The sequence below is a fragment of the Rhinichthys klamathensis genome, unplaced genomic scaffold (genome assembly GCF_029890125.1).
Source record: "Rhinichthys klamathensis goyatoka isolate OS25496 unplaced genomic scaffold, OSU_Roscu_1.1 h1tg000486l_1, whole genome shotgun sequence".
Lineage (NCBI taxonomy): Eukaryota > Metazoa > Chordata > Actinopteri > Cypriniformes > Leuciscidae > Rhinichthys > Rhinichthys klamathensis.
In genome coordinates, this window is record NW_026606973.1 from 289,861 (window position 1) to 310,760 (window position 20,900).

Consider the following 20,900-nt stretch of genomic DNA (forward strand, 5'->3'; position numbering starts at 1 on the left):
GCGAGATCCGAGTCACTATAGATTCTTTATTGCAATGCAGACCTAAAATCTACGCGCTGCCTCGGCAAACGCGAGATCCCAGTCATAGAATCTTTATTGCAGAGTAGACCGAATCTACGCGCTGCCTCGACAAACGCGAGATCCGAGTCACTATAGATTGTTTATTGCAATGCAGACCTTAAATCTACGCGCTGCCTCGGCAAACGCGAGATCCCAGTCACAGAATCTAATTGCAAAGTAGACTCGTAATCTACACGCTGCCTCGGCAAACGCGAGATCCGAGCCACTAGATTCTGAATTGCAATGCAGACCTTTAATCTACGCGCTGCCTCGGCAAACGCGAGATCCCAGTCACAGTATCTAATTGCAAAGTAGACCCGTAATCTACACGCTGCCTCGGCAAACGCGAGATCCGAGCCACTAGATTCCATATTGCAATAATTTAGGACAATTCTTATGGGACAAACAACACCAAATAAGACTGACATTTTGACACAGAGCGCTTGCTGAAGAACAAAAAGCTGACATCTTATGTGTGCCGGCTGCCTTTATAGCTTCCGCCTATGTGCCGTCACACATTACGTCATGACGTTGCACCAATCAGAGATCGGCTCAGTTTCATTCATACTTCAGAGGCGCTACGCTGAGGGGCGTTCCCCCAAAGTGTCATTCGACGCAGTTGGAGTTCCCTCGAAAGGGAACACAATTATGCTGATAACATCCATACATAGGCTAAATAACACTTTATACCACTAATAATACTCAGTATATTTTATAACCGTGTACAGAACAAAGCTACAAGTACAATGTCACTCCATAGCTACTAAGTGCCGTTCTTTCATCCACGATGTCGTGGTTAACATTGCTAAGGCTCATTTGGCTAGCTTACTCGTCGTCATGTAATTAACGTCCTAACTTCACAGTGTTCGACAAACTATGCTAAAAACACTCTCCTCGACACATGTACACATTCACATAATACTCTGGTAAACAATAACCAATATTATAAAAGATTCATACCTGAAAAGGGGAATAATTGAATGAAAGATGCACAAACTTTCCTCAGATCATGTGTATAATGACTAAAGGGAAAACACGAGGTGCACCGTAACATAGCTCAAACGTTCCCCCTGTTGGAGCCCTCTTGTAACTACAACACTCTTGTTCACACTTACTGCTGATGTCGTTAGAATGACATTTGCACATGAAAAATAAGCAAAGTACTGTACTGTAACTGCTGCAACTAACAATAACAACTTAATAATAACATATGATATTCTATGAGAATTGCAAAATTACCTTACTATGAACTCAACTGTTACTCTACTGCTTACTCAAATGCTTGCTATGAATGACTGACTGACATTATTTCCATCTATCACACAAACAGCATTGGAACACCAGACCAGGGTGTATACATTTTCATTTTAGGGTGAACTATTCTAAATGTTTTGTTTTAGGTTTGTGTGCGTGTTGTTACGTATGTTTAAATGTGTTTTTGGGCTAGTTGTTTTAACAGTTGATAGAACTGTATAAGTAATAAAAAAACTGTACGAATTTGTCATGTGTGGTGCTAGCATTACTTTTAGTTCAACAATGTTTTATGTCTGCTGTTCTAAACGTTTAACATATAGTCCTAAAGTGTGTGTAATTTTTTGACAGTTTCTACAAGCTGTAACAATATTTACGGGCGCGGGCAGGAGCGGACACATATTGCGGGCGGGAGTGGGCAGTAATGGTCAGAAATTCAGCGGGAGCGGGATAAAAAAAAACAGTCCCACGCAGGGCTCTAGTCTACGGGACATAAATTAAGCCTTTAAATAAAAGGGTGTTTGAGCGGTTTACACTGTCATATACAATGAAACAAAAAAATATTCCTAGTGCCTGCCTTTTTTAATAGCCCACTTAAAGTATTTATTACAAATAAATGACTAAATTGCAAAAAATGAGTAAATGTAAATGAACAAAAATTGCATTGCATTTAAAACCAGCACCCCTGCCTGTATGTGTTTGTATTATCTATATCTCAGGAGATCAACGTATCTTTGTGTTGGTTTCATTCCTCTGTGTTTATTTCTTGTGCTTCAGTTTAGTGTTAGGGGCTGTTTACACGACACCGTTTTCAACTAAAACCGTAAAACTTTTTAGCCGTTTTGGCCGTTCGTTTAGAGTACATGATAAAAGCGTTTTGGGTGCCTGAAAGCACAACGTTTTTAAGTGCAAGTTTTTAAAACCGGTCTTCGTATAAACAACAAAAACGTGAATCTCTGAAGACGATGACATCATTCACATGCGTATTACGTGTTCAATCTATAGTGTTTCATCGCCATCTAATGGCTATAGTCCATTAGATTAGTTATAGTCTCCTTGTTACTGATTACATTCAGCTGTCTGTCTTTAAGTTTTCCTGTGTATTTATACTCCCAGTTATATTCCTGTCTATATTCTGAAGGTTTTAACTGAGGGGTATGTTTGTTTATCATTCACCTGGTTTATATTCCTAAAAACATGGTGAAAAATATTTTTTCCTGTCTATTGACAGTATTTTCTGATTTATTGAGTGAGAAAAAGAGAAATCAAAAATCCCCTCAGTAAAAACCTTTAACTCAGTTGCATATTTAAATATTTCAGAAAGGTTTTAATACAAAATATATTAGCAATTTGTAAAGTGATCAATTAACTATAGGGGAAGTACGGTGATTTCCATCTGTATACATACAGAGGTTTTGCCTCAACTGTGTTAGAAAGCTCCTGTGTAAAACATATTGCATTTATTTAATTAAACATATTTACTGCTTTAATAATAATGATCATATTTAACAGTCTTCTCTCTCCTGCTGTAGATGTGCTCATCCCCGTACAGTCGTCAACACACCAAGAACTGGACTGAGATCAGGATTGACTCTGATGTGAACTCTCTGAAAAGAGCTCTGATTCAACTGAAGAAAACTCTAGATGAGACACTAAATGAAAAACTGAAACTTAGTCAAACTGGTATGTAAATATCAAATAGTGTACACTCTAAAGCTATCCTAGGTGTAAATGGCATTCTTTTTTCAGACGTATACAATCTGAGTTATCTTAAAACATGTCCTGGCTCTTCCAAGCTTTATAATGGCAGTGAATGGCTGTTTTTTTAAGCCCAAAAAAGTACATCCATCCATGATAAAAATACTCAACATAACTCCAGGGAGTTAATCAATTATTACTTATTAAACAAACCAACATATTAGTACATGCAGTTATTCACAACCTATCCATAAGCTCTACTCTTCTGCACAATGGTAACGACCAAAGCATCAACATAACAGAAACTCTTTCACATGTCAAACATAACTGAACATTAAACATTAACAGATGTTCCTCTTCAGTTGGTCAGTCGATGCCACGTCGAGACAGACGAATAGGAATCTCGCAGAGAGGCCAATCTACTTTGAGTGAAACTAAACGAGCCAATGCACATTGGCGTGCAATCATCAGTCTCTCCAGGATTTCGCGGGCCTTTTTTGTGATTGTTGCGGCCTAAAATGCCTGATGTTGCGGCCACTTTTCTAAAAAGTTGCGATGAAAGTTGCGATGTTCTTTGGCATTTGTTTTTATAGGTTAAAACGGTAAAGGTAGATAGATTTTTACTTAAAGGGATACTTCACCTCTGTAAAGATGAATGTGCATTTAAAATGCGTCATTTATGTAGTAGAAATGTGAAATTATTTTTGAATTTGCCATTCCCAAGCAACGCCCTACCGGTAAGAGAGTGCAGTTAAAAAACAAGGCTATCTACTAGTGAGTCTCCGTGACAAGTCTGCCCGGGATTTCGAGATCGCCAAAAATGTCCAGGATTTGGCTTTTGCGTTCTACAGTCGCCATTCATTACGTTTACTGTGGCGAGCAGGACGAGACTGAGGGCCGCGGGAGAACGATGCGAGTGATTACTGATGAGTGACAGCTGTGAGACGCACCGGTCTCGCATCTCTCACGGAGGAGCGGGAATTTTATTTTATTGTTATATATCTTTTTTTGAGCATGTTATAGTTTTACAAAGTGAAAAAGCCCAAAGTCCAAAGTCCAAAGTGTAACGGTGGCTCGCCCGATAATAAGTTCACAAATGAGGTAAGTTCGTTCGGGCGCCAGACAGGAGTAATCCTGTCAATATTTTTTAGAATAACCCAGATAGCTTGGATGCCACCAGTTACATACACGAAATCAAAAAAAATAAATCAAAGGGCAGTTCAGATTTAGTTTAGAAATGTCTGTATTTCACACAAAAAAGAACAAAACAAAAAACAATATGCAACCACTTTAAATTGTCAGTCAGATCATCTGTTCAAAGACCACAGATTCAACAGTTTATCCAGGCACAGAAACAGATCTTCTCAACAAAAAAACAATATCAAAAAATGTCAATTTTGTTTTCAAGCAAAAAAATAAAGAAAAGAAAAAACCTCAAAAGCCAAAACAAACCGAGCCAAAATAAAAAAAAAAGGATTTACTCACTAACTTAGTTTGTGGGGGAATCGGAATAACCCGGATGTGGAAAGTGCAGAGGTGAATTTGTGTGAGTGTTTGGGAAAACCAGCCGTGAATCCAGCCACGCCGTAACCTTTTGCAATGGTGAAGATCTGTTGGATGGGAGATGGAAACAACCCAGAATCCAGACGGTCCTTAACACAGCTCGCTTGGGGTTCTTTTACACGCTCCGCGCTGAGGACATCGTAATGGAGAGCGTTTTTTTCTCTCCCGCATCCGCTCCAGCAGAGGCACAGCGTTTTACCCGCTGACGATTTGGTCGCCGCCTCCCAGGTAAGTGAAAACAACACCTTCCTTTTCGTTCTTATTCCACCGTCCAACTACCAACAGTTCGTTCAGTTCACGTGGTTACTTTCAGTTTGGCGTTCAACTGTTATTGAGGCTTTCTGGTTCTCATCTCGATAATTCTCACTCTTAACAAATTTCACGTCTTTTTAACACTTTCTCCTTTTTTTTTTCTTCAGTGTAAATCCCTCCTTTTATGTGCTAAACTCATTTCCTTTTCCCCCACTTAGCAACGGAAATGGGCGGGGACAAACTTGATTTAATTGTTTAATTTGTTTGTGTAATGTTCCAGCTCCGCCACAAAAGGGACTTACCATGTCACAGAGAAAACACTGTTCACCATCTGCTCTATTGTAGTCCAGCCTTTACTTCAGAGACGTATGGACGGATGGTCACGAACGCTGCATCGCGTGTCTGGGCATTGAACTTGCTGAGGCAGCATTCGTGGATGAGTCATGTACCCATTGTGGGAAGATGACCATCTCGAAGCTTCAGTCGAGACTCTCATGCCTGCAAAGGGGCAGAGACTCTGCGCCCCTGCCGAGATCTAACCCTCCTCAGAGGGTTACTTCAGGCACTGGTGTGGCTGACCTGAGGATTACAGTGAGCGCACTCTCTTAGGGGAACCAAACCCCTAGGAACCCTCATCTCTCTCACGCTCCACAGCCAGTAGAGCCGGTGCTATGCATGCACTAGAGCCGGTGCATCCACTTGGTGCGGAGAACCGTTTCTGTAAGTACTCGTCGGACCTAACCGGCAAAGCTTACAAGTCCTATGGGGAAGCTGCCTCTGCCATACACGCCATGGCGTTGTTGCAGGTCCATCAGGCCAAGGCACTGAAGGACCTGCACGAGGGTGGTCATGATCCTCAAGTTCTCCAAGAACTTCGTGCCGCAACGGACCTTGTCCTCCTGCATCTGCACCTGCTCCCGCGCCGCAGCAGCAGCCTCCACCTAAGCGGCACAGAGGAGCCAGTTGCAGGCAGGCCGCCCCGACTGAGAGGGATGGGACTGCTCTCCAGGAGATGGTGACTGTCAAGCGTTTGTTTGACTGTGCGTTTGCCCACACTTGAAAGAGATAGGTTCTCACTATTTGAAGTTATAAACTGGATTCCACTCAATGATTAGGCCTTGTGAATTATTTCCATCCATTTATTTCAGAATTCATGTAGCTAAAAAACCGGCTGTCACTTCAGAGTTCTTTGGTGAGTACCCAATCCCACACAGTGTTCAAAACAGACATCAAGCTCTAATACTCGAGCCAGCGCTGCTGTCTGCCGTAGCGTCAGCTCCCAGTGACACAAACAATAGCAACGGTGCGTTGCCTTATCCAGCCAGTAGAGATGCGCGGATGGGCTATTATTTCATCCGCAACCGCATCACATAACTCATCATCCGTCCGCCATCCATCCGCACCAACGTTTTTGACCAATTTTCAAAACCGCACCCGCCCGCCATCCGCTGATACAAGGTGCTGCTGATGACAGCCGCGAGACTAGAAACCGCCCGCCACCCGCCCGAATTTAATTAAAATATTTTTTTTCGTCACGTCATCCGCCCGATCCGCGGTTTATCCGCGGAGTCCGCGGCTGTAACCGCCAACCGCGCATCTCTACCGGCCAGGGCACGCGCAACTGATTGCGGATTAGCTTCACCTGGTACTAATGAGGGAATGTAGGGTGACGGGCAGTTTGCCGCAACACCTCCCACTCAATCTTTCATAGTCCTCTCTGAAGATCGTACAGCTTGGCAACCATGCCGTTTGTAGCCTTTACTCTTTCTCCATCTGCTCTTCAACCGGGAGAAGAACAACAAGGCCACTAAGGTCCCTGTGCAGCACAGTACCTTTACAGACCCTCTTCCTATAACAATATGCAGATTTTTTGACCGTTGACTTCTGGACAGGGACACAATGGTTTGGAGAAACTCGAACATTTACGTCCCTTACGATGCCCCTTGGGTCAGAGTTTATACTGATGACTCTTCTGAGCTTAAACTGCCCCCTTAATGCATTTTGATCGCATAGCCAGACGATGTCTCCAATGGCGACGTTCCTCTCTGCTGTATGCCACTTGTTCCTCACAAACAGGTTTGGACCAGCAAGTTGGCTCCAGGATCTCCAAAAACATTTGACTGGAGTTTGTATCTCTTGCAACCTTTTATAGGGGTAGCTAGCAAAGTCGAATGTCTTGTAGTCCCCTGTCTGTGTGGCTCGACCAAGCAGTAGTGTGTTTGGCGTGACATATTGTACGCAGCCCTCCCGGCTCTGAACTCTTGCATCAATGGGGCGTTCGTTTGCAAGATTGGCTGCTAGTTGAAGTGCTGTTAAGAACTCGCTGAAAGTGAGGTCTGACCCTTTTCTAAGACTCTGGAGAGCTCTCTTTGTAATACGCACTGCAGCTTCCGCAGCCCCATTTCGATGTGGTGAATCGGCTGGATGTACTTTCCAGGCAAACTGTGTTCCATTCTTAACTGCATACTCCTCCAGGGTTGCTTTATCTTGACTTTCCAGGAAACCATACAGATCCTTCAGTACAGGTTCTGCACCAATGAAATTGGTTCCTGGGTCTGACCAGACCTTTCGGGGATAGCCTCTGAGTGCAGTAAACCTCTGGTATGCCAATAGGAAGCTCTCTGTAGATAGAGTGTTAGCCAGCTCTGCATGAATAGCTCTACTTGCCATACAGCAGAAGACAGCTCCCCAAACTTTCATTGATGCTTTTCTCTTGACATCGTCCTTTACTTGGTAAGGTCCAAACAGATCAATGGCGGTGAACTCAAATGGTGCAGCAGGACTCGTTCTCTCTTCAGGCAGTTTACCCATTACTTGTTGACATGCTCTAGCTTTTGCTTTTTTGCAGGAGACGCATCAGTCAACGACTCTTTGAGCAACTCTTCTTCCTCTCAAAACCCAAGCTTTCCTTCTCATCCTCAGCAAGGTGCCCGCCACTCCATCACGTCCCTCATCATGAGCTTCACGAGCCAACAAGGTTGCAATCCAGGCATCAAATGGCAAGAGGGGAACAGCTTTGAGGTCCTCATGAAAGACTTGAACTCTGCCACCACACACCAAAAGTCCAGTTGCCATGTCTCTGTAGACAACCAGTCGATCTATTGTGGTGTTTGAGAAGATCACACCTTCTTGAACTACTAGGCAGAGGTCCCTGAATGCATCTCTTCTTTCTTGGAGAGTGATAATACCAGCTGATGATACCACCTCCCACTTTGGTTTGTCCATTGTCTTAACTTGACGGAACTTCTTTGCCGCTCTCCAGACCAATGCCACCGTCTTGATCAGCCGTGTTAGATTGCTGAATCTCTTCACATCAATTAACATTTGAACTGTTATTCCACCAGATGGTCTACTTGGCTCCATCCGGGTTGAACTCTGGTTTTCTTCCGGCTCTTGTTTCTTCAACTGAGCTCTGGTAAGTGCAGCAACAAACATTTTCTTTTGGATCTTGGTGACGTTTTCTCTGGCTGCAGCAGCAACATCTTTAGCAGATTTAATTGGCCACTCATTTACTGGTAGACTGAGGAACTTTGGACCTGACTGCCACTCAGAGTCTTCATCCAAATATTTAGGGCCAGCCCCTCTCGTGATGATGTCTGCAATATTCATTGGCCCTGGAACCCACCACCAATCCTGGACATTAGTGCTGCTTTGAATTTCTCCAATTCGATTCGCAAAGAAGGTTTGGTAACCATAACTTTCACGCTGTATTGCTCCTAAGATGGTCTGGCTGTCATCAAGATGGTACCACTTATCAATTTGGATCCTGCAATGCCTTTGGAAGTATTTTTTTAACCGGGCAGCAAAGACAGCTCCGCATATCTCCGCTTTTACGGCATCGCCCTCATGGTCGAGGCGGGTCAGTTTGGTCTTGGATTCTTTTGCCTCTTGAAAGGCTCTTCGCACCAGAATTGCACCTTTTTGCTTTGCAGGAGCCACCAAGCCTAGTGGATCATACAGGCCTGGGACTTGACTTAGAAGTTCTCTTCTGGTGAGTGGATTCGGCGCTTGTGATCTCACTTCCTCCTTTGACAAATCTTGGCCAAGTCTCATCTTTTTCTTCTTTGAGAAGTTTACAGCAATCATGACATGGAGCTTATCATCTTGTACCTTGTACCGTGTATCCCAGGCACTGATCTATATAATGACTGGATAGCTCATGACGTTCTAAACTGCCATCAGGCAGTGAAGCCACCGGAAGTGTTCGAGCGGCCATCTTACGATTCCCTACCAGCAGAGGGCTCCAACGGCCGTTATACAGAGATTGGTAGCTCCGACGGCACTTTTAAGATGACCCGCTGTGCAGCATACAAGTGTAAAATGACGTTCACAAAAGGATGTAGAAAAACTGCCCACAGGTTGTAATTCAAGCTTTATAAGTAATCATTTATATGCATAATTGTCGCTATTCCCGTGTTGTTTTCTCCGAGGCAAGAGAAATGCTTCTTCAAAAAAACCAACAAAAAAACGATAAAACAGTCAACAGTAGCCATTAAGAAACCAGCAATAATCACAATTAAGTTTCCAATAGCGACACCATTTGAAAGCTTCAAAAGAGCTTTGTGCAGTGTCCGTTTACCGTTACTAACGCCTGTTTCACACATACTCCGTGGCGCAGGAGCAGCACGCGCTTGTGCTTTCACATGCTGCGTTGCAGTGCGCAACTGATCTACGGCTGAACCACAAACACAACATTTATTCTTTATTTTTTATTTCAAATAACTATTTTTTATTATCAGCGTCTTTTATAAAATAATATATAGCCTAAAAGTTTCAACATTGCGATTCTATTTGTACACTCTTTCACAGACGTATTCACGTTTAAATTCAAACTAAAACAAGTAGCTATTATTCAATGCATTACTTCTATATAGATTTAACGTTATATATTAAGTTGCTCAAGCAAGTGGCAAAACATTTAAACATGCAGGCCTTATGTTAACATCGCAAACATTTTACTTGACTTGATTTAAAACATACAATTGACAAAAACAGCTCTATCATACCTTTTCTTTTGCATTTAAATCTTTTTTTACAAGAAATATTGTGGGCCACAATTTAAGAACTTGTTTTTCCACCCAAGAGACGAGTAGGCTACATCCAGTATGTCCTTGTTGAGTGTGTTTTCTTGCTTTAATTACCCCGGGCTTAAAAGTTAAAAAGAAAATGACTGTGAAAAAAGAAGTATAATTTAATTAAATGCATTTATTTACCATAATTTGATTTCAATCCGTGTTCAGTTTGACCACGAACCAAACGGTTTGGTTCAGTTTGACCACAAACTTTTAAAAGATCATCTGAGAGACTTTATTAAATTCAAATAAACTTTCTTATTTGAAGAAAGTAACTACTGATCTATAGAACACAATCTGAAAGAGCTATATTTTTAGTAGGCTACACATATAAAAAGGATTTTTTCTTCAGTGACAAATCTTTCATTGTTTTATTTACACTTTATATAGACTATCAAATTAAATATCATATTTTAAACGTATTTTAACAAGGAGGTAAGCTTCTTCTCAAAGGACAAATCCCAAAATAAAACACTTCATGCCACCAGCTGTTAGCCTACAGACACTCTCCAAGCTCCTCTCCCCAGTATTAAAGCATTTTTTTAATAAAACAGGAAAAATTTCGGACTTTAAACAAATACCCATTTAAATGCTAAGGATGTTTGCGTTGTAAGAATGTTCAGGGAGACTTTAGATTTTAAAACGGTGTCTCGTTAGGCAATGTTTTCTCAGTCAAATCATAAAATTTCCTATTGATTCAATAGAACGCGCGAGCTCACTAGGGAATACCAATATGGCGGCGCGGTGGCTTCACTGTTTATGACGTCATGAGCTATCCAGTCATGCTATATAGATCAGTGATCCCAGGCCAAGGGCTTTATTGTCATCTTCTTTCAGCTGATTTGGTAAGATCATAGTCTATGGCTCAGTCCCCTTATCTCTGGACTCTTTCCTCCCACTTTGATCGGAGTATACCCAGGGCTTTATGTGGAAACCTCCAACTTTTAGGATCTGCTCGACATTAGACGTGATGACTCAGTTGATCCATGCTGTTGTGGGAAGTCAGGATGTCGTCGACATAAGCATCTTCTTGCAGCACACGTCGCTCTTCCTTGAGGTGACTGAATATGGGTAAATTTGCGGTCTCTCGCATGGCCAGTTGAGCAATGCAGCCTGCTGGTTTGTCTCCAATATTTACCCTTGTTATAGCATATTCTTCAATTTCCTCTCCTCCAGAATCATTAAAGAGGAATCTGTGCAGATGGACTTCTCGGTCTTCCAGCCAGACAGAGTTATACATTTTCAGTATGTCGCCCAAGGCAGCGAAGACTCCAGCTCAGAACCTCAACAGGACAGCACAAATGGGGTTGAGCACGTCAGGACCTTTGAACAGCAGGTCATTCAAGCTCAAGCCTCTAAACTTTTGGCTGCTGTTCCAGACGAGCCTCACTGGGGTTGTGACTGAGTGAGGATTTGGAGCGATTAGGTGACTGATGTACCACACTGGCCCGGTCCAGCTCTCTATCACCTCATTTGACAACTTTACTGCAGCTTTGCGATGGACCATGTCATGCACTTGCGCTGCGTTTGGCAACTTTCCATTCTGGTTCCTTTGCCAGCTGTTTTTCTTTCTTGAGGAATGTTGCTTCAACAGCCCTTCTGTTGTTTGGCAGGGAAACTGGATCCTCGATCCATGGATATTTAGCATGCCAGTGTGGTTCCTCACAGTGCTCATCTCCATTCACATATGTTAAGCCTTTTTTTCACCATTTCTCTTTCTTCAGCGAGTGTCATTTCTTTGCCCCCTGGCTGGCAATTCCCGCAGCGACAACCACCACATTTGGGCTCACAAGCGGCTCCAATGCTGTCCCACTTCCACCACTCCAGGAAGTCTTGCTTGAGGGCTGCAGTGCTAGATTGAGCGGCAGGATACACGGGAGACTGAGTATTTTATTATATTTATTTTTTTACAGGCAAGTCATTAAGAGCAAGTTCTTATTTACAATGGCGGCCTGACAAGTGGAAAAACCACTTTAGGAAAGGAAATGGGGCTAAAATAAATACAGTACATTAGAAAAAAATACAGGTTAACAATTACATTAAATACAATTTAAAAAACAACACAGTAGACAACACAAAATTATTATGTAGAGAGGCAACTGCATGTGTCCGTGAACAAGGCTGATATAATAGTTTTAAAAGATGAAATTGATATTAGTGTATCTAGTTTGAGAATATTTTGCAGAGAATTCCAGTCGCGAGCGGCAGCAGATTGAAAAGAAGCAAGACCAAATGCAGAGTTAGTTTTGGGAATGAATAATTGAAGACGAAGTGAGGACCAGGTGTTGTATGTGACAGGCTTTGGCTGCAGCAGGTGACCCAAGTAAGGAGGTGAGTGGCCGAGAAGGGTCTTATAAATGAAAGTGAACCAGTGAATTTTGCGGCGATTGTGAAGGGAGGGCCAGTTGACAGATGAATAGAAAGCGCCTAGTGGTGTGTATTGAAAGGAGCATTTATGGCAAACCTGATAGCTGAATGTCAAAGAGTGTCAAGAGTTGATAGAGTGGACTTGCAAGCAACCCTGTATATAGTGTCTCCATAGTCTAACATGGGTAGAATGGTCATTTGAATAAGAGTAAGTTTGGCAGAAGTGGTGAAGGAAGAGCGGTTTCTGTAAAGGTAACCAAGCTTGGCCTTCACCTTAGATTGCAGCTTTGATATGTGGATGGAGAAAGAAAGTGAAGTTTCCAATCAGATGCCCAAGTATTTATATGCAGTGACTTGTTCTAGAATAGCCCCCTTGCAATCGGTGATTTTAAGGGCTGGAGTAGGCGTAGTACCCTTACGGTAAAACCACATGTTTTTTGTTTTGAAGGTATTAAGAATGAGTTTGAGTTGTGTAAAGGATTGCTGTAGTTGGAAAAAGCTATCTTGCAAGGTAGCTTGAACAGCATCAGGGGAGGAACCCGTGGCATAAAGGATTGTATCATCAGCATATAAGTGAATGAGTGAATTACCAACTGCCTGGGGAATGTTATTAACCCTCTGGGGACCAAAAACGCGCCGGCGCGTTTTGGCAGATTTTTTTCTCATAGCAGAAAAATAGAGTACTACCAAAGTACTACCATCATTTCTGGTCATACAGAGTTAAGGAATATGAGAAAATAAACTGTTAAATGTCTACTTTTTTATGTGCCCACATACAATCGAAATAAAATATTGTGCTTTTGTAAAATAAAGAAAATAAACAGGGTGTGCGTTCTGCCTCGCCGTGAACTCTTTTTCTGGAGCACGTCTCTAAACTTAAACAAAACTCAGCGAATACTATTCACCCAGCCATAAGCAATATATCTTTTAAATCATGTTAGTTTGTACTTTTAAATGATCTGATTCAAAACTAAAATAAATATTCTCCGTTTATGTAATCTATATAAAAAGAGAGAGGTGTCAGCCGTTCTAATTATCTTTCTCTCAGCTCATTATTTTCCTAATGTGACACGCCCACGGAGAGCACGCGCTATTCAAACTCTAATGATCTGAAGCAACACATTGAGATGCGTAAACGCCCATATAAACTCTGTGAACACACTATATTTAGTCAGATTAATGTACTGTCCTCTTGCGCGGCTGTGGAATAATCCTGGGACATTTACCTCAGAACAAGTGCTCGTTTATTTTCACCTTCGAGGAGCGAGAAGGATCCAGCTGAAAAGTGTGTAAGTGTTTTATTCTTGTGCTTTGTTCTAATCGCGATATAGAATAACGTTAGTGTCTGTAAACGCAAAAATAGCGTGTGTGCACGCGTGTGTGTGTGTGTGTGTGTGTGAATGAATGAATGAATGCGCACAGATGCGCACTGTTACAGACGAAATAAAAGACAACATTTCGTTGACTAGTTTTGGATAGATTATACAGTTTTTACTCTAAAATAGACATCAAATAAGCTTTTGTTAGCAGTTTCTGCTCATATGTTAAATATATAGTATGTTTTGTCAATAAACTAATCAACTAAGATGTTATAGTGTTTGTTCCAATGCAAGCTATATCAAAATAATGAATCCTTAACTTTGAAATATGTATGATCAAATGTATTGGCCTACTAAGACATTTATGGAAAAAGACAATTTTCTTTTCAAGATGTTTCCAACTCTAACTTTGAACCAATCCTGTAAAATGGCCCATATAACCTATTTGAACAGGATTTGTTTCCAGGTATGACAAAAAATGTGCTTTTGACTTTCATTTATATTTATATTATATATATATATATGTGTATGTATGTATGTATGTATGTGTGTGTGTATGTATGTATATATATATATATATATATATATATATTGTCCTTGCATTCTTTCTCACACCTGAATGAAAGGCTCATTACTATGCAGGGTCTTTGTCTTCTCAGGTGTGAACCAACTAATTATTCACAAGGGGGTTGGGCCGTTGACGCCCATTCGCATATTGCCTTGGCAAAAAAAAAAAAATGTTTTTCACAATTTTAATCAATCTATTGTGTAATGTGAATGATTAGGCAGGATGATTTCCAGATCATTTTGAAGCAAAAACTCTAGGCGACAACTTCCATTAGTCAAAAGTCTTGTGGACACATATTTAGTATGTGTTTTGTGGCATTATTTCAGAAGCTTTAATTTTTAGTTTTTTCAATAACCATGCATATACAATATTCTCTCAAAAATACAAACATGTACATACATGTTGCTCACATATTATGGTAGCCCCGTTTGTATGGAAGAATTAATTGGACTTTAATATTTGTAACCCACAGAAGACAATCTACAAATGTGTACAATGATGCGCGAATATTTCACTATCTGCAAATGTGTATAGTTACATTTGTGATACGTAAAATCATATCCACAAAAATACAGGGTGATGTGTACAACACAAAACTGTTTTTACACATTTGCAGATTACTTCCTGTGAATTTGTGGGTCATGTTACATTTGTAAGTTCCTTTTTACACATTTGTGGAATTTTGTCCAATGTGTACTGCGGAGATCTGTAAATAAACATATACACAAATATCTCACTATTTGCAAATACACACAATTAAATCTGTACAAATATCTTTTTATTTCACATACAAATTGTGATTTACGCATTTGTGGATCAATTTCTACACACAAAACTGTTTTTACACATTTGCAAATTACTTCCTGTGAATTTGTGGGTCACGTTACATTTGTAAGTTCCTTTTTACACATTTGTGGAATTTTGTCCAATGTGTACTGCGGAGATCTGTAAATAAACATATACACAAATATCTCACAACCTAAAAAATGTATTTTTACATTTGTGTTGTGTAAAATCATATTCACAAAAATAATGTGTGATTTGTAAATACACACAATTTAATCTGTACAAATATCTTTTTATTTCACATACAAAGTGTGATTTACGCTTTTGTGGATCCATTTCTACACACAAAACTGTTTTTACGCATTTGTGGATTGCTTCCGGGCAATTTGCAGGTCACGTGACATTTGCAACTCCTTTTTACGCATTTGTGGATTTTTGTCCACTTTGTCCCGCTGCGATCTCCAAAAAGAGATTTGTAAGGCGTACGTGTGAGAGCGGTTAATTAGCCACACCAGCAGGTGGCGGTGCAAGCACGGTCCGTGTACAATCCGTGTGTCATTCGTTCAGTCGTTTTTTAATTTAATATTGAAAGTAGAAAAATGAGAAAACAGGTCCTTTTTCGTTTTTTAATTTTTACCAAAAAACGAAAAACAAGATTTCAGCTTGATTTTTCGTTTTTCGTTCTGGGGTAGAAAAATTAATAAACAGCTGGAATATTCGATATCCACGTATGGGCGGGAATGAAACACCCCATTCCTCTGATTTGTCAGCCGAAGATCAAACTGTTCCGTCATCAGCTCTTCCTCAGGTCCGCACGCAGAATAAGAGTCCTCCGCTGCTGCAGCTGATGTGCGGATTCTTAACGCGTTTATTGCAACTACATTTCATCTTTTTCTCATCAAACAACCAGACTAATGGCTTGACACAACCCGTACAGGGGAATAGAATAGAAAGGGCTTTCTTCTGTGTAGATATACATTCACCTACGCTTTGCATCAGCTGGGTATGCAGGGTAAAGGACGGCTGCTAGCCATGCGGTCACCCTCGCCCAGTAATAAAAAAAAATTAAAAACATTTTTTTTAAGATATAAATCAATAGAATTAGTTGTAAATTAAATATTGTGACACTAATACAAAAAGAAAAGAATAATACATTGACTATATAATAGGCCTATATTAACTATCATTCAGATTGACTATCTAACAACAACTCTTCTGAGTTTTATGATGTATCATGTAGGCCTTGTGTTTTATTAAAATGTATTATAATTTATATCCCAAGGAAGCGCGCTTGTGCGCGGCGCACCGGGTCATGTTGAGAGGGAAACAAGCGCGTCACATCGCTGTAAAAAAACCCGCATTTTATTAGTAGCCTATTCAGAGAGTGTAAAAGACCGGTAAATAAAATACAAAATTAACATTTAAGCACTATTAATAACATATAGGCTATGTTACTTTCCCTTACTGTAGCCTATGTCAAATCCTCCTTAAAAGAATGGTAGGCAATTCAGAAAACAACAATAATGAAAAATAAGTATAATAAAAATGCAATAACATATTAAATAGCTTATTGTGCCCTTTATTATAAACAAAGTTTAGCCTATTTTAAACGCCAAGCCTAAACGAATTTATTTGAATCGAAACTGAAAATGTACCGACGTTGGTTTTGTGCATCTCTCATTCGGTCCAAAGTTTCCATATTTGGAATGTAACATTTGGATGCTATTAATGTAAAGAAGGCTTCGTACTTCAGTCGAGTCCCAATTTACACGTATGCTAAATCAGCATCTTCACAGCAAGGGAAATGAGTTTGGAATAACAGCTGTGTAAAACAGAGCAATTAAATTAAGCAGAATAACTTTGTATAGGCTTGGTTGACTGTGTTTTATTTTAATAATGAACAGGCTGCAATGTCAAGTTAGCAATGCTAGAAGTGAACTCATATCTTGTGTGAGCGAGCGATGCGCCGACGCCATCACTTGGATTTATTGCTCAGCAGGGGAAATAACTTACTTTGTTGTTTAATACTCTGTCATTCAAAACAGTAACATGTAGCCTATATATATATATATTGTGTATATTCATACTACAAATTGTCATGCCTTTGAAAAATAAGGAAAACAACATGATGCGCTGCGTCTTTGTTTTGTCTCCTTGAACATCTTTCTGGCGCACACCAAAAATGAACCAAAATATACAGCGAAATAGCCATCTTGGTGCGCCTACTTTTGAAAGTTAATATTTAGATTATTTGAAGTAAAATGCATTATATAGACCTAAGTCACTTATTAATAAATCACATCGTGCTTCATGATAAAAAAAATACGTGACTTTACAGTCCGGAAAATAGGAACAATCCTACAAATTATTTCACGGACCCCCTGGCACTTGAGAACTCCTGGTCTACACAGAAGAAAGCCCTTTCTATTCTATTCCCCTGTACGGGTTGTGTCAAGCCATTAGTCTGGTTGTTTGATGAGAAAAAGATGAAATGTAGTTGCAATAAACGCGTTAAGAATCCGCACATCAGCTGCAGCAGCGGAGGACTCTTATTCTGCGTGCGGACCTGAGGAAGAGCTGATGACGGAACAGTTTGATCTTCGGCTGACAAATCAGAGGAAAGGGGTGTTTCATTCCCGCCCACATGTGGATATCGAATATTCCAGCTGTTTATTAATTTTATTAATTTTTCTACCCCAGAACGAAAAACGAAAAATCAAGCTGAAATCTTGTTTTTCGTTTTTTGGTAAAAATTAAAAAACGAAAAAAGGACCTGTTTTCTCATTTTTCTACTTTCAATATTAAATTAAAAAACGACTGAACGAATGACACACGGATTGTACACGGACCGTGCTTGCACCGCCACCTGCTGGTGTGGCTAATTAACCGCTCTCACACGTACGCCTTACAAATCTTTTTTTGCAGATCGCAGCGGGACAAAGTGGACAAAAATCCACAAATGCGTAAAAACAGTTTTGTGTGTAGAAATGGATCCACAAAAGCGTAAATCACACTTTGTATGTGAAATAAAAAGATATTTGTACAGATTTAATTGTGTGTATTTGCAAATCGTGAAATATTTGTGTATATGTTTATTTACAGATCTCCGCAGTACACATTGGACAAAATTCCACAAATGTGTAAAAAGGAACTTACAAATGTAACATGACCCACAAATTCACAGGAAGTAATCTGCAAATGTGTAAAAACAGTTTTGTATTTTTTTTGTATTGTAATTTCACACAAGAATAGGTAGCCTACATTATGACGATGTAAACACAATTAGGCTAAATTTCATCTGTAAAATATTACGTCTGTGCACTTACTCAGTAGGATTCTCGATCGCACTGAGAACTGAACGACACCTGCGTGTCCCTCTGCGAGGTGCTGGCGAAGGAGAGCATGATGCAGACACATTCCTAAAAAAAAAACTGTTAGCATACATTATCCAAAGTAAACTGATGGACAATTAATGGGTATGGATGCACAATGTATGTATATATCTGTTGATGGGCCATGGGACGGAGAAATATCTGTTGATGGGCCATATAGACCACACACATTTAGTGATAGGACTACACGCAATGAACGGATCGTTCGCGAACGACATCACTACATTTCAAACATTTACACCTGTATTCAGTTATTTACGCATGATATAGTGTCATAACTAAAACTGAACATTTAATTATATAAAAAATATATTGTATTTAGACAGTATCACATATTTTACCGGAGGCTGAACTATATTTCACTAAATCAATAGGCTATACTTAGGTATAGTACTATACATGCAGTTATTCGCAAACAAAATACATAACGCATAAGGCAGTATTTTAGCATGATAATCAGTGTCATAAGCTAATCAAAACTATATATTTAATATACAAATATGTTTAGAGAGTAATATCACATTTAAAAAGTTTACACGAGCGAATGTTAGGGATATTGTGAGGCAATCTTTTCTGTAAGATGTCAAAAGCTAGGCAAAATATAGTCAGAAAATTCATTTGAGCTCTATACGATCAGAAAAGAAATTCTAAAACACTAAACAACTTACTCCGAACTTGTAGGCCTATCCTCGGCGCGGGATCAATTCGTTCTTCAAAATGCAGCCGTTCCTCGTCCGAGTTATAGGCTAATCTTCCTCTGAGGAAAAGTGAATTCTTCCTCGCTGTCCAGAATCATCTGAAGGGCCTCTTTGTCGGAGCACCGTGCCATCCTCAAAACGCAATGAATCCATCAGTGAAGAAACTTCGTGTTTTTATGCCATTGATCGCTGGGCGTGTGCTATGCATAACGTTAGATCACCTATTTACCATGTGAAAAGCGCTGGGGGCGTGGCGGCCTCGGCTCATTAAAAATAATGAAGGGAGACCGAAAAAACTGTACCTCTCCTTGGTTTCAAACGGATTACATAAACTGGAAATATTTATTTATTTAATAAATTACTTCATTTAAAAGAAGAGAATACAAGCTTTAAAAAGACACATCTCTCGTGTCTCTGTGGCAAGTATTGACTTAGTTACAGTTCATTTTTCGGACGCGTTTCAGAATGGACTTCACTGACAGAGAGAACGCAGAACGCGCATCATGTTTATTTTTCTTTATTTGGCGAAAAGCACAACACTTTGTTTTTATTGTGAGGTTCCACAAAAAAAATACAAACTTAACAGGATCGAATGATGTATAACACTTATATGTAAGATCACAATCAACAGAGTAATTTGAGTCTCTTTTGCACTGATAAGGAAAAAAGTGAGCTGGTATCGCCGGCGATACCGCCGACCCCAGAGGGTTAAGATGATTGATTAGTTGTTTATTAACAAGTTTTTCCATAATTTTAGACACACAAGGCAAGATGGAGATTGGCCTGTAATTGTTTAAGTCAGCCTGATCACCACCCTTTTACAGAGGAAGCACAACCGCTTCTTTCCAAGCAGGTGGAATCTCGGCTGTATGGAAGGATAGATTAATGAGGGCTGTTAGAGGAGCCGCAATAACCGGGGCAGCAATTTTAATGAAAAAAGCGGCAAGATAATCTGATCCAGCCGTCAGGGCTTCCCCCACTAAAATAGGCCAGATGGAAAACTGTGAGGAGGTGCTAAAAGGCTGCAGGTATTAGAGACTGCAGGGGCTGTAGCAATAAGGTTTAATGCCTTGGAAACCAAGCCAGAATTTATGAAGTGGTGATTGAATGCTTCAGCCATGGAGTTTTTATTAGTAACAACTATGTCATCCACTTTTAGGGACAATGGTATGTTCTGGGGTTTGTTTTCAAGTTTTTTTTTCCTGTATTCCAAAATGCTTTCGGATTCGCACCACAAAGTGTGAACTGTTCTTTAAAGAAGCCAGCTTTAGCCACCCTCACCGCTTGTGTGGCCTTGTTCCTGATTTGACGAAATAAAAGGTTGTCTTTGGCAGAATGTGACTTGCGTGCTCTGTGCCAGGCTGTATTTTTTTGCTGAAGCAGAACAACTAGATCACGATTAATCCAAGCTGTTGCGGTTTTTTATGCGTATCTTTTTGTTTGGGGCATGTTTGATGATCACAGCAGTAAGAAGATCTTTAAACAACAACCATGCATCATTCACGGTGGGAATCCAGTAGCTGGACTTTTACAGGTGAATTCTTTGTACTTAACTGCTGCAGTCCACATTGAGCGTGCAAAATGATTTTTTGACAGTGCAGTTGTAGCAAGCTCTTCAAAAAGGACAGGGTGACTACCTCCAATAGTTTTCCCCAGAGGGCCCTCCCAGAGGACAAGATCTCCAACTGTACGAATCTTCTGGGGCACCAGCTGTCCTTCCTTGTGGCTTATCAGGAGTTGGATTTCTTTGGGTCTTACCAGCTCATGCAGTGGAACGTCAGGGAATATTCTTTGCAGCTTCTTGGCTGTCACATGCCGATGGATCTCTGCAATACTTTCGAGTCCATAACACACTAACGCTCAACCTTGACTTA

At 40.3% G+C, this 20,900-nt stretch overlaps 1 protein-coding gene across 2 annotated transcripts in view; it reads left to right on the forward strand.

Annotated features, from left to right (window-relative positions):
- The window catches only part of LOC130072345 (E3 ubiquitin-protein ligase TRIM39-like), a 63,940-nt gene that overhangs the window by 13,994 nt on the left and 29,046 nt on the right, over positions 1 to 20,900 (forward strand). Inside the window, exon 4 of one of the 2 annotated variants that reach the window (XM_056237411.1) lies at positions 2,844 to 2,994. The exons of the other annotated variant lie outside the window; for it this stretch is intronic. Within the exon in view, the coding sequence (XP_056093386.1) occupies positions 2,844 to 2,994 (151 nt within the window). The remainder of the gene's footprint in view (positions 1 to 2,843; positions 2,995 to 20,900) is intronic. 2 annotated transcript variants of the gene reach the window in all.